Source organism: Phoenix dactylifera, chromosome 1 (genome assembly GCF_009389715.1).
Source record: "Phoenix dactylifera cultivar Barhee BC4 chromosome 1, palm_55x_up_171113_PBpolish2nd_filt_p, whole genome shotgun sequence".
Taxonomy (NCBI): domain Eukaryota; kingdom Viridiplantae; phylum Streptophyta; class Magnoliopsida; order Arecales; family Arecaceae; genus Phoenix; species Phoenix dactylifera.
In genome coordinates, this window is record NC_052392.1 from 7,018,820 (window position 1) to 7,036,912 (window position 18,093).

At 38.9% G+C, this 18,093-nt stretch overlaps 2 protein-coding genes across 5 annotated transcripts in view; both read left to right on the forward strand.

Annotated features, from left to right (window-relative positions):
- Positions 1–3,050: 3,050 nt before the first annotated feature.
- LOC103710143 (protein NETWORKED 3A-like) lies at positions 3,051–7,106 on the forward strand. Of its 4 annotated transcripts, none has more exons than XM_008795763.4 (3): positions 3,060–3,228; positions 4,715–4,822; positions 6,336–7,106. In XM_008795763.4, exons 2-3 carry the CDS (start codon positions 4,732–4,734, stop codon positions 6,917–6,919), a joined length of 675 nt encoding a protein of 224 aa, XP_008793985.1. In that variant the 5' UTR covers positions 3,060–3,228; positions 4,715–4,731; the 3' UTR covers positions 6,920–7,106. The 4 variants fall into 4 exon arrangements, with proteins under 4 accessions (XP_038981065.1, XP_038981063.1, XP_008793985.1 ...); XM_039125132.1 differs by having other exon boundaries at positions 3,060–3,224; XM_039125137.1 differs by lacking the exon at positions 4,715–4,822 and having other exon boundaries at positions 3,051–3,224.
- A 3,976-nt stretch (positions 7,107–11,082) lies between these two features.
- LOC103713683 (coiled-coil domain-containing protein SCD2-like) overlaps positions 11,083–18,093 on the forward strand; it is a 52,167-nt gene continuing 45,156 nt past the window's right edge. Inside the window, exons 1-2 of the mRNA XM_039115133.1 lie at positions 11,083–11,726; positions 15,481–15,574. Coding sequence (XP_038971061.1) covers positions 11,386–11,726; positions 15,481–15,574 — 435 coding nt within the window. The 5' untranslated portion in view covers positions 11,083–11,385. The remainder of the gene's footprint in view (positions 11,727–15,480; positions 15,575–18,093) is intronic.

Below are 18,093 nucleotides of genomic sequence, written 5' to 3' on the forward strand. Positions count from 1 at the left end.
GTTTGTCTTTACCCTAAATGGTGGTGCAGTGAGCTGGAAGAGTTCCAAGCAGCAAACTGTAGCTGACTCAACTACTGAGGCAGAATACATCGCTGTAAGTGAAGCCGCTAAGGAAGCTGTCTGGATGAAGAAGTTCATCGCAGAGTTGGGAGTAGTTCCTGAGATTGTTGGACCAGTTTCAGTTTATTGTGACAACACTGGAGCTGTTGCTCAAGCAAAGGAACCAAGATCTCATCACAAATCCAAGCATATTCTAAGACGCTTCCACCTCGTTCGAAAGATCGTCGAGAGACAAGACATAGTCATTGAACGAGTAAATACAAAGAACAACTTAGCAGACACGTTCACTAAAGCTCTACCACAACAGCAGTTCGATCGCCACCTCGATTGTATGGGGATAAAATATAAGAGCGATTGGCTTTAGTGCAAGTGGGAGATTGAAAGAGTAGATGCCCTACAAGCCAATCGCAATATGTATTGCGAAAGGTTTTTTCTTTTGATTTGTCCAAATCATGTACATGACATTTAAATATGAATAAAGGTGTTATGTTTTATTATATGCTGTTGATTATATTTATGATAAACTCCTTAGATTAGGGCAATGGTTTTAAGACTATGATGAGATCATACTAGTGAGACTTAAAATCCTAAAATCCTAATCTTAAATATTCCCAGTCATTGGTACATTGAGTCGGAGATCAATGATTACCGGAAAGACTGGCATGTCTTATGTATGCTCGATGCAGAGGATGATTGATCTCACAATCATTTGTGTGGAGACACTAATACAAAGATGTGGGTGCTCATTAGAGGAATGAGTTCACTGAATTGACCTACAAAGAGAAATCTTATGAAGTCTTACTTACATGTCAAAAGATGATTCTCTTAGTGGGAGTTGTGCAACTGATCCTATGACCTGAGATCACCATGGTATCTTGTGCACATGAACCCATATTTTGGTTTACACTCATTCATGACAATAAGTTATGTACGAGGTCTTCTGGATATGGTGAATTGTGTACGAAGATTATGAGTAGGTCAACAAGGAATTAATCACTTCTAGTAAGAGAAGATAGCATCCTATTTATTCTAATCATATGATAATTCAGGAAGCCTTTGATCAAAGCAGAATGAAAATTAGAAAGAGTTTCTAACGTTTCATTATTTGAATTATCATTAAAAAATTGAGAAAAATATGAATATGAAATTGAGTTTGACATATATTCATACTCATATACATATTTGGGAAGCAGTTTGATTAAAGGATTGAATTGCATGGTAACTTGCCACTGAAGGGTATTTTTGGTATTTTCACCAAATTCCATATTTTCCGGGTAGACATGACACGTTGCTAGACGTCAATCTTGTTTTATAGGTTTGATCAAATTAAAGAGTTTAATTCGATCACCAATTAGAAAGGATTCTAATTGTTAAGTTCGGGTTCGCGCAGTTTGGACTTAAATCGATTAGAAGAGTTCTAATCAAGTTGGGTCAACTCGCACTCACACCTATTGCTGGCTAAGTATGGAACCCAATGGGTCACACACAAGAAAACTTATCAAGGGTCTAATTGGATTAGATCATGTTTGCAAGATAAACATCCTAGCAGGTGTTGCAAACCTTAGCTCCTGATTCGAATTGGATTCGAATCTGATTCTTAATTGATCTAATTTGATTAGATCATATTCTAATATGGGTTAGCCAAGAGTTGGCACCTAATTAGCTTGGTTTGAGTCTAATTGGATTAGATTTAATAAATCATTCAATCTAGACCGTTAGATCTTGATCTACCGTTGGATGAAGACATAATGGAGAGTTGGTTTAACCCAATTGGATTGGGTTAGAGGATGGCTACCATAATTGACCATTGGATCTTAATCCCACCATTGGATGAAGACATAATGGGTCAAGTGAATGGCGCCTTGCATTGGAGCCCTTGGATCATCATCATGAAAGATCAAGAGGTGAGGCGTGATAGACATGTGATTAGCATGTGATGTTGATTTGGTCAAAATATGGCACCACATGAAAGGACATATCATTTGATACACCTCCTCACTTGATCTGCACCTCCTCTTATTTGATATGGCCCTTTAGATGATGCCCTTTCATGAGAGGATGTGTGGATGGGATGCATCCCTTGGAGATGCATCCCTACACCTATTATAAATAGGTTAGCACTCCATGGGTTTCATCATTCAAAATTCACCCCACTCCTCTCTTCTTTCTTTCTTACATTAGTTTCTTTCTTTCTAGCATTGCTTCTAGTGTGTCCTAAGCCAAGACAAGGTGGTCTTCTTTAGGACAAAAAGGATTAGAAGTGATTTTAGAAGGCTAAAGGAAAATAGAAAGGAAGGAAAGCAAGCCATTAGAGTTCTTTAGAAGAATTCTGCATTAAGGATCAAAAGTCTTTGGAGCTAAAGTCTTGATCAAGTTTTCGTGTGGATCACCATTGGAGGGCGGACACTTGGACGCCTCGTGGAGATTGTACACTTTGGATTAGCGTTTGAGGTATTCTACTAATTCTGCATTTATTTTATATCATTTGATTGTAATCATTAAGGTGATCTAGGCTTAAAAGGGTTTCATGCATAGGGACTTTATTAAGAAATTTTTAAAATCCCTAGCTTCCGCTGCGCATTATAACATGCTAAAACCCTTCAACATATACAAAAATAAAAATAAAAGAAAGATAGAATAGCAAAATAAGTGCTTTACGAGGGTATACATGCAAATATTAATTTTGGAAGGGTATGGTATAAAATTCAATATTTAGGAGGGGATTCATGTAAAACAACTTTTAGATAAATTAATAGCAGTTACATCCAATTCCTGAAAACTCAAGATAAATAGTTGTTTGGACATACAACGCTCTTTATTTTCTTTTCCCACACACAGCGAATGATTCCAAACCCGTTACCGTTACAGAAAGCGGCATAGTTTGAAAAAAAGGAAAAAAGAACTTTTTGAAAACTTTCCAATGTCCGGCTTGCGCCAACGGTCACTTCTGGGTCCCTCACACAGAAAACTCCTCCATGGAATCCAGATAAGTTACTCATAGACTTAATGAAGGCAAGCAATAGATATGTAAAAGGGTGCGAAGGAAAGCATGGGTTTTCAAATCAAGGGATCTTACAACTCTTCACCTCTGCTTCAGTCCTCCTCTTCCTCTTCTTCTTCGAACTCTTGAGCAACCAGAAGAAAGTAGCCTCCTCTTAAACTTCGTAGGTACTCTCTCTCTCTCTCTCCGTGTGTGTTTGTTTGAATGTATGTAGCGAAATTTTTCTCTTGGTATATGTGTTTAGGACCCTTTGAAGGCATTTCTTGCCAAACCTGGCTATCCGGTTGATAACCCTGCTATGGCCAAGAAATAAGCTAGAATATGTTTCTTTTTCTTCAAAATTTTTGTTTTATAAATTTCCTTGTTGTTTCTTTACACTGTCATTTTTTTCTTAAAAAAATCTGTGCCCTTAGGTACTTAGGTGTATATATTTTAATTAGTTCGTCTGATCGATGGCTTCATCTTGGCCAACAATTTTCTAAATTATTTCCTTCTTTTTTTAAAAAAAAATCTCAGACTCTTGTGGTTTCATCATTGTTTTCCTCATCTGCCTGATGATCCCTCCATGGACAAAAGCCAAAGTGTTCCTGACAGTCCATTCAAACCACATCATTTTTAATTTTAAACAAAAAATTATCTGTCCGACGTTTCCTTTTCTTTCCCTTTTCTTTTTTTTTCTTTTTTTTTTGCACCCTATATTTAAAACAACCGTTGTTATAATGTTCCAGTCTTCCAGATACGGTAACAGCAGCTCCGGAAGCCTTCAAGTGGATTTTTTTTTTATTGACATTAGTTATCTGACATTTTCATCATTCATCAAAATAAATCGATATTTAAAAAAAATGCTCTAGAACATCCATTAAGTGCACGCGAAAAGAAAATTCTTGAATCCACTAATGCTGACTTGGAAAATTAATGCTCAGAGCACACCATGGATGACAGTCTGTTAAAATAGCTCTGGAGGTGGTGATATAAACATCGTCAACATCTTTCACCAAACATAGAATGGCTTGAAATAGCCCAACAATAGGATGGAGCATGGCCTAGTGTCATAACCCAAAACCTTATCCAAAAAGATTAGCTGGAAGGTATTTTTTGAGTTTCTTGGTTCTGTATAAGTATCCAAGATTTACCTAGCGAATAACCGATGTAGAACTAAATACACACCCATACAGATCCTCACATATTTCTTCCGTTTAAGCCTAGCATTCTCGTCATGCTAAGGATCCAAATTTATTCAAATCCAATCACAAACACTACGATGAGCTCATGGTCAGCTCAAATATACTCGTGCTGCAGTATCATCTAGTCTACATATGTCTGAATCGGGTCTGCTCTGATACCATTATGTCATAACTCAGAATCTTACACAAAAAAGCTAGCTAGAAGGTATTAATTGAGCTTCTTGATCTTGTATAAATACCTAAGATATATCTAGTGAATAACCGATGTGAGACTAAACACGGCTGTGTGGGTCCTCAGACCTAGGTCTCTCCCCTTGAGAACCATGTCAAGGTTTGAGCATTGGCGACCTCTTCCTCTTCAAAGCAGGAAGGAGAAATGGCCCTTTCTATTCTCTGATCCACATGTTGATCTTGCGTTTATGGGATGTGATGTCCTTGGGTCCTCATTCCTGAAGATTAGTGGTTGCAGGTGAATAGGCAAAAAGAATGAGAATGGTGGAGAAGCAGTCCCACTCTTGGTGGTTTGACAGCCACAACAGCCCATGGAGTTCGACATGGCTGGAATCTACTCTTCAAGGTTTGGTTCTCTCAAAACTTGATCTTAAAGCTAGATAATATGAGATTATAAGAGGTGGACTATGCCGTGTCATATTGTTGATTGATTTCAAGCTGATACTAGAAAAATTTGTAATTGCTGGCTCATCGGCTGTATATTTTGCCACTTGATGTCTTGGATGTGGCGGTCTTATTCTATTTCGGAATAATTAATAATATAAATGACTGAAAAAAATGAATGTTTACTAGCAAACTTATAAAACTTTTCATCTTTAGAAACCCAAACAGAAAGGAATGGCACCATGGAACGCCATACCATACGGCGTACTGTACCTTACCGGTCGGTACCGGTATATGGTATAGGAGGCGTGCTAATACTCAGTACATCGAATCGGCCTTCATACTGCTGGGCGTACCGATATAGAAACAGGGTGGCATGGGTATAGGGCCTGATACTAGGACGACGTATTTTGGATGGCAGTTTCAATTATTTAGAGAATATGACTGCCCTACAGTAACTATGAAATCATCAGATAATCTAAATATCATTTTTCTGTTTTTTTTTCTTTATTTTAATTCCGGAGAAGGGTGAAATGACATCAAAAAACTTAGATTACCTAATTACACTAGTTTATGATCATTATCTTAACTATGTTGGAAGCCAATCTGGATATTTTAATGACTAAGCTGAATTTTTGGTTAAAGCTTTAAGAACAACCATAGTCAGATTGAACTTATGTTCTTCAGGACGAGTTGTTGTATTGTTGGCAGCCCTTCCATAAGTGACAAGAAATATGGACCAAGCCACTATACCTTCTTCTCCATTTTACCTCCCAATCCTCCTCAATTTGCTGTTCTTTAACATTTCTTTCCTTCATGGCTTACTTCACACCATGGTTTTATGAGTTTATGAAGCACGAAAAACTTGAGACTGGTAAGCAAGTTTTATTTTGGTAGAGGCTCAAATCACTTGCTAACAAATTAGCTACAGGTGTCTGGAAATCAACATATACCTTGGCCTGATTTGCGCCAACTCAAATTTATGGGATAAGAGTTTTTAGTCAGAAGGCTGGTAACATTCTCAAGTTGCCATTGTCCAGGACTTCAAGACACCTCGTAGAAGTTGCACATAGGATTTTATGTGGACAACAGATATGTAAACATGATGCTAGAACTCCATTGCCTTATATTACTCTGTTACAGTCATGCATTAGATGTCACTCAACCATCTTTTTACTTATTAATTTATAGCGATCATGGCATGATCAATCACATTTTCTTCATGCTATTTACATCTTATGAGTTTCTTCTAAAAACCAAACTCTACCATTCAGGAAGAATCTGTACATGCGAAGGAGTTTTCTGCTTGCATTTTCTTAGTATCTTGTCAATTCAGTATGTTAAACATAGATACTCAATAATCTGCTACTATTGCAAGAAATGACTAAGGATTCGCACAAATTCAAGAGTAAAACAATGAAGTGAAACTTGCTTACTCAATAATCTGCTACTATCTTTTTTCTTCGATTCGACAGAGCTAGAAGAGAAGACCAAGGCAATGCTGGCACTGATCGAAGAAGATGCTGACTCCTTTTCTCAGTGTGCAGAGTTGTACTATAAGAGGAGACCACAACTTGTGGATATGTTAGAACAATGGCACCGGGCTCAACGCTTATTAGCTGAGCGGCATGACCAGCTCAGGTTAGAAGTTGGAAGGCATCAGAACCTCACACCATTCCGCTCCCTTATATCAAGAAGCAGAAGCTGGTCTCCTAAGCTAAATAGCCCAATGGATATGTTGTGCGAATCTTCCTCGGATTCTTTTGATTCTTATCAGTCTGAAGTTGATGATCCTGAGGGAGAAGTCCAAGTCGAGAGCAAGATGACAGAAGTGGCTGATGAGGATAGCAGCAGTGATGAGGGGAAGCTGCTGATGCATGAAGAAATCGAAAGACTGACAGAGGAGAATAAAATGCTGAAAGCTGAAATAAAAGTAAAAGATGAAGAGAAAAGGGAAGTTATTAGACAGTTGTCTCTGCCAATTGGCATTTTAAGTGATGATAATGCTAGTCTGAGGAAGTGCATTAAAGAGATAGTAAGGGGAGTTTTTTCGAATTAAAAGAGTTGAAAGAAATATTTTCCTGGAAGTAGTTTGGTGTGCGTTAAACTTTTTCTCTGCAGTGAATGTGAAAGCATAGGAAAAAAAAAGATGACGACAAAATATACATCTGTTATGAATCAGCTTATATGTGGCTTTTCTCATGCACTTTGCGAGGTTTGATCCCAATAAAGACAAGTTTAAAAGAGAAAGTTCTTTGTTTAAGTTTTCTCCTTGCTATTCTTTCCTTATGGGTTTCTGTAATGAGCATTGCTGGATTCCCATCAACATACTGGATTCCCATCAACAATTGTGGCATGCATGGAGGATTGGTAAAATATGAAAAACAAAACATCTAGAACTTTGATCTTTCTTTTGCTAATAGATAAATCTTAATTATGTGTTCTTTCTAGGTCTTTTATTCCTCTTCGGTTGGTGGATATTGTTCAAAGTCACAAGTTCAGCATTTGGGAACCATATTGTTAGAGGAAAAATTGGAATTTTCAAAAACTAAAGAAGACTCAAAGAAAAATGTAGTAGAATTTAGGAAAAAGAATAGATTATTCTTGGCGCAGGCAGAAACAAACAAGGAAAGCAATCAATTAGCAGATTAAATTCGTTCATCATATTTTTTGAGTTGCTTATAATTTACTTCGGTGCATCGGCGATTTTTTTTTTTTTTGGACTAGCAGGAGATGTTCTTGATAGCACATGCAAGGTGTAATTTTAGCATTACTCAAACATTGTAATTGGATGCTTGTGATCCATGTAAGAGAGAAGTATGGATGAATGTGACCTCCTTTCAAGTATGGATGAATCATTTAGATTAGATTTTTGTTTTTACCAAAAATTCCTTGCAATAAATCCAATGTGAACTATGAGCAGGAAGGATAAGAGAAATACCAACTGCTATGCCGTGCTGCATATGTGTGTATCATTTCACAACGCATGCCAAACCTAGTCGCTGCTACCTTGGCCTAAGACACATCTAGCTAACAAGTTGACCTAACTCATTAACAAAGAGAACTGTTGTGGTTGAAATTTGGCCCGAGGGTGACCACGCCGGAGGAAGCCGAGAAGATGCTGGCCGAGACAGAGAAAGAGAGCCACCTCCTGCGCTCCGGAGTACCTGCATAAAGCCTTGGTCAGGGATTCCGGTGAAGGCCCTCCGATGGCTAAGTTAGCCGGACCTTTTTTAGAGGTTTCCGAGCGCCTTTGATGGCCTCTTGTAGCTTAAAATAGTTTGTAATGGTTTGAAAATGCTTGTAAAAGCTTACCAAGGGCCTTTCTCTACCTTTTTTTTATATGGTGAGGGTCACTGCCGTTACCTGAAATCTCGGGCTGAGCTGTGATCAGCTGTACAATAGCTGAAGACGACGTTCGTTGGCAGGCGTGGCAGGGTATGATTCTTGGCATGTGTGGTAGGGTATAGCCTTTGACAGGTGTGGCAGGGTATAGCCCTTGACAGCAAGCATAGTTGGGGCAGCAAGGCATAGTTCTTGGTTGGCATGTCATGGCGTGACCAGCAAACAATGGTTCGTAAAAAGGGACTGGCCAGGTTAGGATGTTCGGCCACATGTGCGAGCGTGGGCGCGCGCGCAGGTGCGGCTGCAGGCAAGGTTGGGCAAGCTCAGAGGGCGCGGCATGTGCTTGGCGAGGTCGGCCTAGCCTCTGGTTGAGAACGGCTCGGCCTTTGGCGGGCTGAGGTCGGCTCGGCCGGAATTGGGTGGCTTCATGCTGGAGTAGGACGATCCATTTTGCCTCCTATCAAGAACAATCAAACAAATGTGGACTAGAGAGAGTCGATCGGCATCATGGATATGCTGCCCCATGCATGATAAGGGAACTATACAATCATGGCTGTTTTGTCAATAATAGATGGTTGTAATTGAAGAATCGGCTCTCGAAGAGCATCCAAACTTAGACCCTGTTTGGGGGAGCTTTTGGAGGGCCAAAAAGCACTTTCTGGCCCTCCAAAAGTACTTTTAGATGAAAAACTGTGTTTGGTAAATTTTTCAAAAAGCTGTTTCAGCTTTTGCGGGAAGTTGAAAACAGCTTTTGGGAGGAAGCTCCAATTTGGAGCTTTTAGGAGGAAGCTGTTTCAGCTTTTTCGGAAAGCTGTATTTTTGACAAAAATGCCCATATTAAAATAACATAATTACATAGTTTGTCCCTTTATAAGCCTAAAAATCTGCTGGAGCTAAGAATCCTAGCCGTCAGACTCCCTTCCGTAAGAAAAGGTATTTTTCTTTTCAATTTTTGTATGCATCTCTTGAACCACATTTTAGAAGAAAAAAATTTTAATCATTTTCCATACCTTCCAAAATCAATCTTTTTTTTTTTTTTTATCATCAACCTCGTGGCCCATGCTGAGGTCCTCCTCAAGCGTGGACCACGAAGAAGAGCCCCTGGACCGCGGAAAATTATGGAAAATTATTATGGAAAATTATTTTATACTAATAATTATAATATTTTATACCTTTATTTTTGTATTATACTATAAATATAATATAATATTATATTATATCATAATACATTAATATGTTTGTTAAATAATTTAATATTATGTTATATTATGGAAAATTAATTTATACTAATAATTATAATATTTTATACCTTTATTTTTGTATTATACTATAAATATAATATCATATTATATTATATCATAATACATTAATATGTTATGTTAAATAATTTAATATTATGTTATATTATGGAAAATTAATTTATACTAATAATTATAATATTTTATACCTTTATTTTTGTATTATACTATAAATATAATATCATATTATATTATATCATAATACATTAATATGTTATGTTAAATAATTTAATATTATGTTATATTATGGAAAATTAATTTATACTAATAATTATAATATTCTATACCTTTATTATTGTATTATACTATAAATATTATATTATATTACATTACATTATAATACATTAATATGTTATTTTAAATAATTTAATATTATGTTATATTATGGAAAATTAATTTATAATAATAACTATAATATTTTATACCTTTATTATTGTATTATACTATAAATATTGTATTATGTTACATTACATTATAATACATTAATATGTTATTTTAAATAATTTAATATTATGTTATATTATGAGAAATTAATTTATACTAATAATTATAATATTTTATACTTTTATTATTGTATTATACTATAAATATAATATATATTACATTATATCATAATACATTAATATGTTATGTTAAATAATTTAATATTATGTTATATTACCAAATATTAATTTACTCTAATAATTATATTACTATTATGCTATATTAACATAATATTATTTTATATTACAATAATATTATACTATATCGTATATTTATGTATTAATTTATGTTATGTTTTATTATGTTCTATTGTATAATACTATGCAATGTCCTTTATGGTAATTTTGTCATACAAAAGTACTTTTTTAGTTTGTTTACCAAACACAAAACAAAGTACCACAGCACTTTACGAATATAGTTACCAAACAGCAGACAGCTTTTTATAACAGCTCTACTTCAGACATCTCTACTTCCAACAGCTCTACTTCTAACAGCTCTACTACCAACAGCTCCCCCAAACAGGGCCTTAGTTTTTTTAAAGTGATACGGGCAAACAAACCAAACCCTTCTTGTATAGACGCATCCTGTTAACAAGTTGACTTGGCATGCGCATGCAAACCTGACCTAGGGCCAAAATAATATACTCTCCAAGGAGATTTTATAAGTGCTCTGCAACATAAGAAGCAACCCAATAAGATATATTTTTCTATAGATATGTGTTTTTTCAAAGACAATAGCACTTTCACGAAGAGAAAAACAAAGTTCGATAGCCCTGACATGAACTTCCAAACATTGATGGGATAAATGTCTATCCCAACATGTTGTTGGCATCTCTAGCATCAATGTTCAACTTCATGAGAGAGCATTCAACCACATTCATGCATTAATCTCATGCAGATCCATACATTCCAAATCTTTTTTTGGTTTTTTGTTGTTAGAGATATTTCATATTCCAAATCCGCCCTGTACGTGTCCTCCAATGGTCAGGAGACCAAAATAAAGAACCCAAAGCTTTAGCCCTATTATTTACCAAAAGAAAAAGAAAAAGAAAAAGAAAACCTTAACCACCCTAGTTCTAGAAACTTAGGGACCCCACCGATCCCCTTTCTCCGTATCCACAGAAAAAGAAGACCTCCTCTTCTCATCCCGTCGCTTTCGTTCCAACCGTTACGCCCTCGTTCCGGATTCCATGCGGAAGACATCGCCATTTCCTTCATCTCCATCTCCTCTTTCTTCCCAAAACAAGAAGAAGATTTCAACTGGAGGAAGCAAAAGAGAGAGACCAAAAGAAGCCGATCAAGAATCAAATAAAGGGAGAGATTAAGCGAAGAACAAGAGACGAATCCGATCGGACTGGATCGCCGGCAAGCGGGCGGCGGCGAAGGAGGAGGAGAGGGAGATGGAGCGGGGGAGGGCTGGAAGCCCGCTGTACGTGCGGCAGAAGAGCATATCGAGCTCGTCGGGCGGTGGGGCGTCGTCGCCGATGATGTCCCCGATGCACCGCCACGTCCGCACGGGCTCCTCCGGCGTCGCCAACTTTCGCCGCCAGCAGAACACTGCCGCCCGCGCCGCCGCCCAGCGCCTCGCCCACGTCATGGCCCACCAGCCTGCCGGCGACGACAGCGACGATGATGAGGACCCTGCCGCCCCCCTGCCGGAGCTCTCCACCCCCCGCCGCGCCGCCCGCTCCCCCTCCCCTGCGGTATATTCTCTTCTTTATTTTATTTCCCCTCTCAAACAATCCTTTTGATTTGGTCTGTGTGCGACTACTTGATTTTTCCGGTGGGTCCCACCTGGATGTTGTTTCACCCTGCCTTTTTTTTAATAGAAGGAAATTAATTTTTGAAACAGTTTTTGTGATCAGCAATGATACGGTTCCCTCAATGTTAGGTAGATGGTTGTGATTGACTGATTTGCTTCCTGTCTGTTAATAAAATAACAGGAAACAGTAAACACGTTTGAATTACTCAATAATAGGGTGTTGTTGTACGTGATTGTCCTACTTACAAACACTACAACAAACTGAATCTGACACACTTTATGGTTGATTCTTCACCTAGTAAGTGATTTGATATTCTAAATCTTTCAAGAAGCTTAGTGTTGCAGACCCTCTAAGATGACCTACCCAAGTGTTTGAAATTTGAATGTATGTGTCTGTTAGGCCCTGTCTGGTCCAAGTGCTGCTCATATCCTATGGAAGTGTGACTTTGAGAATGGTAAGGCTGACTTTATCGCACTTGAGTCTTAACCTGCTTATCATCATAATCTCTTACTTGTTAATGACACCAAAATATTTAGAATGCTATTGCTACTACCAAGTGATTATTTTTATTAGATTTCTTCAAAGGAAGTTGAATCCACTATGGATGGTCAGAATCATGATTGAAACAAATAGTATCGTTATTCTTTTTTTCAAATAAACGTAAGTAAATTATTGTGGCTTTTGATTGGTTGGCTTGTTGAGGGAGATTGGATATACTTTGTTTGGAGGTCCCGATAGCTTCTGATTTTTTGAGTCATCATGTGATGGATAGAAAATCCTTTCGAACATTTTAAATTCTTGTAAGGTTGATTCACCTTTCCCTGTAAAAACAATTCTGACATAGATCATGAACATATAGAAGAACCCTATATGGCTAGGGATTGTTAGAAGATCTTATGGAGAAAGGTTGTTTTGTAAAAACTCAATTTTGGGGGGCTTTAGAAATACAATGATAAGGCATCACAAGTAATGATGACGTTAGTCCATTTGAGGTGACTATCATCCTCCATAGTAATGGCAACTTTTCGTGTTGGCTATGAAGCATGAAGTATATGACACTAATACAACATTATTTTGATATGATGACACAACAAATCTTCAAAACTATGATATGATATGGCTAAGATATGATAACAAATAAATTATATATTTTTCATATATGTAAAAAAGTATCTAAAACAATGATGGATTATCAAAACTAAAATATAAACATTCTTTACAACAACATTGGTATCCATGAACTCAATCAGTTAGTCATCACTCAAATTAATAGACCATAGTCATTTTGCCACATGGTTATCTCAACATCAGAAACTTAAAAACTAATTATTAATCATTAAAGGTTCGCATTCATCAAAAAATAAAAGAAAATGAAGCCTCCCTCTCATCTCTAAAAGGAATTTGAGAATTATTTTGGGCTTATCCAAGAAGTATTCAAAGCCCTTTTAGTTAAAATATTTAAAGAATGATGTGCATTGCTCTAAGAAAAGTCATGACCGATGCTAATGGTTGTTTTAGTCCTAAACCACCAAGCCATGGCCCTTGGAAGCCTAGCATGGACTTTGGGTTCATGGTGGATGATATGGCAGACTTGAACCCAATATGGCAGCTGGTATGGTGGGTTCGAGCTATGCCCTATGAGCCTGTAGCTGGCTATGGGCCTCTAGCAGGTTAAGCCAGTATCCAAGTGGGTTTTTCCTCTTATCTTTACAATTAATGGTATAACATCAAAGTACCACATTATCTCCCCTACTCCTCATAGTCAACCCTCTATCTTAGCACTTGCTTTCTTGAGTAACGATATAATGTTGTAATTATGGATGGACTCTACAAGAAATATATTTGATTAGTTCTACAGAGTTATTAAAGCTTAACATGAATAAATTGGTCATATTTATTCTCATTGAACCTTGAGTTAAGTGCATGAAATATATGTGAAAAATCACATATTGGATGTTAGGTAAAATACTAATACATTTTATTGGCCCACCTTAAGCTCAAATTGCTTGCCGTGGCACTTGCTTTTAGCTGTGTGCCATGAAACCCTTAGTTGTGTTTGCCAAGCACTTTTTGGTGCATTGGCAATATAATCCATGTTTGTTCACACTTATGTGTTTTCTCCATAAATATCTTTCTATTAAGTCTTCTAAGGAAGGCATGGATGAGTCAGGGAATTGGCTTAAGATCAAGGATTCAAATATTAAGGTACGTGGGCATATTGATGACCGACTATTATGGTAGGCACCATATTATATGTTGCATTGACAAAGGGTACCCATAGTATGCTTTGGTTCAACTAGTATGACCTTCATATGGCCTATTTTTGCCTCTAAATTTATTTTTTCAGCCTTTTTTCTTAGCATAGTTATATCATTATATTAATGCTACACTTTTGCATATATGGTAAGAGTAGACTATGCTTAGTTACCCTATTCAATGTGTATTGAAGTTCTTTATTGCTAATTTAATATATAAATCCATGTAGCTTGCAAGAAAAAATATTAGAAAATATTGAAATCATTGTATCAGTGAATGATCCGAAGGTTGTAATGCATTCAAGATGAAATCATTCACTAGTAGCATTGACTTGACAAATAAATAAGGAGAGGATAACCATTTTTTTGACATAGTTAATCTCTCACCTTGATAACTTGTTGGGTATCTAGAGAACTTGTATACATGTAAAAACGTACCACATACATAGAGAATTACATATATACCTACATATATATATGCATATATATATAGAGAGAGAGTGTGTGTGTGTGTATAACACTTCAAATATGGTTATTTTCATTGAAGTATATGTTGTCTAGTGTCATTTTTATGTGAGATGCTTGGGAGACTATACGACTTTTCTTATTGGACATTTGAGTGGTAACGTTTGGATATAGTAAATTATGATCCTTTAAGATTTTTGGGAAATACTTTATGGTAAGTCACTCCGTTGGAGGGGTGGTGGTGGATGAACGAAGAGAGGGGAAGAAGGTTGGTGATGCATTTCAAGGGGCACCTGCCTCCTGCACCTATTCAAGGTGGTGTAAACCTCCAAGTGGGAACACAAGAACAAGCATACCCTTTCTAATCATTCGATGAAACATCTATACAAAGCTGGGACCAGTAGGGGTCGTTACAAAGTGGGAAAGATGGGAGTAGTGGAAGAGAGATTCTACCATTGGTGGGAGCTAGTGTAGACACGTAGAGGATGACCCAGTCCAGAAGGAGGAAGGTGTGGTGAGGCGGAAGCGGACGTGGTGTGGAGTAGGCAGTGGGCCTATTGAATAGGAGGTTGTTATTTAATGTGATGGGTGATGGGTTGATGGGTGATGGGTGTTATTTAAAGTAAGAAACTGTAACCGTTTGGGGTGGGAAATATTTCGTATTCTTGGGTTTTGCATGGCGAAGAGGAAGCGGACATGATGTGAGGAGGAAGCGGACGTGGTTGCATGGCGAGGAGGAAGCGGACCTGGTGCGAGGAGGAAGCGGACTTGGTGTGGAGTAGGCAGTGGGCCTATCATGCCCCCTCTGTTAGAACGACCTTGTCCTCAAGGTCAATTCCCGAAAATCGTTTGCTGAGTTCAGAGAATATCTCCCACATAGCTTCGGCTGCTGTTTCACCCCGCCATTGGACAAGAATTTCTGTGGCTGCAGCATTGTGTCTTTTGACCATGCGCCTATTAAGAATGGCTTGAGGAAGCCTCTTTTTCTGTGATATATCGGCTGGTATTGCAGTTGGGGGTGCTGGTACATTTGTGCCAATGTGGGCCTTCAACATAGAGATGTGGAAGACTGGATGAACTCGGACGCCATCCGGAAGCTCAAGCTTGTAAGCCACTTGTCCTATGCGCTCCTGGATACGGAAAGGGCCATAATATTTTGGAGAGAGTTTGGGCACGTTGCGCTGAGCTACGGTCGACTGTCGATATGGGTGCAATTTCACATATACCCAATCACCCACACTATAGACTTTGTCGGTGCGATGCCGGTCAGCCTGTGACTTCATGCGATTTTGCGCCCTCCGCAAGTGTTCCTTCAATTCCTGTAAAGCCTTGTCCCTTGCTTGAAGCGCCAACTCTAGCTCCTGAAGTTTGGTTGTTTCTAGAGTGAAGGGAACGACTGGTGGTGGTGGGTACCCGTATAAGGCCTGGAATGGTGAGGTGCTGATTGAAGTTGAGACTGGTGTTGTGGCTCCATTCCGCCCAGGGCAACCATCGATACCATTCTTTAGGTCGGAAGCTACAAAAACAACGTAAATATGTTTTCAGGCATCGATTCACAACTTCGGTTTGGCCATCAGATTGAGAATGGTAGGCTGTAGATAGGCACAACTTGCATCCTTGGAGCTTCAGTAGTTCCCTCCAAAAGCTGCTTGTGAATGTTGGGTCTCGATCACTGACCACTGAGTTTGGCATGCCGTGCAATTTGTAGATGTCTTCAACAAATGCATGGGCTATGGTTGAAGCAGTATATGGATGAGAAATCGCAACAAAATGAGCATACTTTGTAAGCCTGTCGACAACTACCCAAATCACATTTTTATGGGCAGAGGTTGGGAGTCCTTCAATAAAGTCCATGCTGATGTCGCTCCATGGTCGGTCCGAAATAGGTAAGGGTTGGAGAAGACCAGCTGGAGTGCTTGTAGCATATTCGTTTTGTTGGCATATGGTACATTCCTTGATGAAGTTGTAGGCATCTCTTTTCATCCCTATCCAATAGAAGCAGTTGGCGAGTCTCTTCTTTGTTCTTCGTACGCTCGCATGGCCACCAGTGGGCGAGCAATGGAAATCCCATATGAGGAGTTTTTTTAAATTGGCATTAGGACTGATCAACAATTGCCCTTTATAGAAGATAAAGCCATCCTTGACATTATATTTCGTGGGGTCCAGTTGACCTTCCTGCCACCTTTGCAACATATCATATAAATAGGTATCTGAGGTGTACAATGCACGTACCTCATCTAGCCATTTTGGAATTATTGTGGTGATTGCCTGGTAGGATGCATCTAGTTCAATTCTAGACAGTGCATCGGCAACACGGTTTGAATTCCCAAGTTTGTATTCAATAGAATACTCATATCTCTGTAACTTACTTAGCCACTTTTGTTGAGCTAGAGTGCTTATCCTCTGCTCCAACAAATGCTTGAGGCTGCATTGGTCGGTCCGAATGATGAACTTGTGGCCTAGCAAATAAGGCCACCACTTCTTAATTGCGATAAGGATGGCTAACATCTCCTTTTCATAAGTTGATGATAACCTGCAGTCAGGTCTAACTTGGTGAAGTAAGTAGCACCATACAGTTCATTAAGCAACTCGTCTACTACCGGTATTGGGAACTTGTCTTTGAGAGTGTGGCGGTTTAGCTCGCGATAATCAACACACATTCGCCAATTTCCGTCTCCTTTTTGGACCGGAGATGAGAAGGAACTTGTGCTCGGTCGAATGATGCCTTCTCGAATTCCCTTGTTTACTTGTCTTTCAATTTCCAACTTTTGAAAGTGAGGGTTCCTATAAAGTGGTACCGCTACAGTGTGCCCTTTGTCCTTCAAGAGATATGATGGTTGTGGCTTTGTTGCGGCGGCAGGCCATGAGGTTCTTGAAAAACTTCTTGGAACTCGTCCAACAATGCCTGTAGGTCCGGATGTATGGCAATTGTAGGCGCTGGCTGCATGACAAGATCCACCCAAAAGAGGGAGATGGCTCTTGCTGTTCTGATCATCCGAGAAGCTTGTCTGCCATCCGTCCAGTTCGTGGGTAGCTCCTTTACGCCGGTGAGCGCCACCCTTTGGTAGCCTTGAATCAGGAAGACATGGGGCGTTCGGCATGTGTGGCCTTTATGCCACTTGTCATCGTAGTAGTAACAAAGACCTTGTCGGCGCCTCTCCACCCTTCGACGTCCCGCTTTCGCTGGAGTGAGAGTGGAAGGGCTCCTTGTATCTCCCTTGTCAACAACATTGGTAGTATTTGAAATGGGTGGGGTGCGGATTGGTTTAGCTTTGAAAGCCTTCCAGCGTTGGCTGTGCTTGTCTTCCATGAGTCTTGCCATGCCCATGGCCGACACGAGATCCGTAGGTCGAAACATCTGCACTTTGTAACGAATGTCATCCCGCAAGCCACTAATGAAGCAACTTACCAAAAATCCTTCGCCGAGTCTAGAGATGTGGTTGGCGAGCTTTTCGAACTGAGCTTGGTAGTCCTTAAGCGAGGAGGTTTGGTGAAGCTTGGTGAGAAGTCTGATGGGGTCCTCCATTTGGGTCAGTCCAAATCGAGTGTGTAGGCCCTCCACCAGATGAGACCAACTGGTCCACGTTCGCTCGGAGACAAACCAGCGATACCATTGAAGAGCATC

Coding starts and splice junctions, on each gene's coding strand:
- LOC103710143 (XM_008795763.4), top strand. CDS start 4,732: ATGAGAATGGTGGAGAAGCAGTCCCACTCTTGGTGGTTTGACAGCCAC. Junction 4,823..6,335: donor GCTGGAATCTACTCTTCAAG/GTTTGGTTCTCT, acceptor TCGATTCGACAG/AGCTAGAAGAGAAGACCAAG.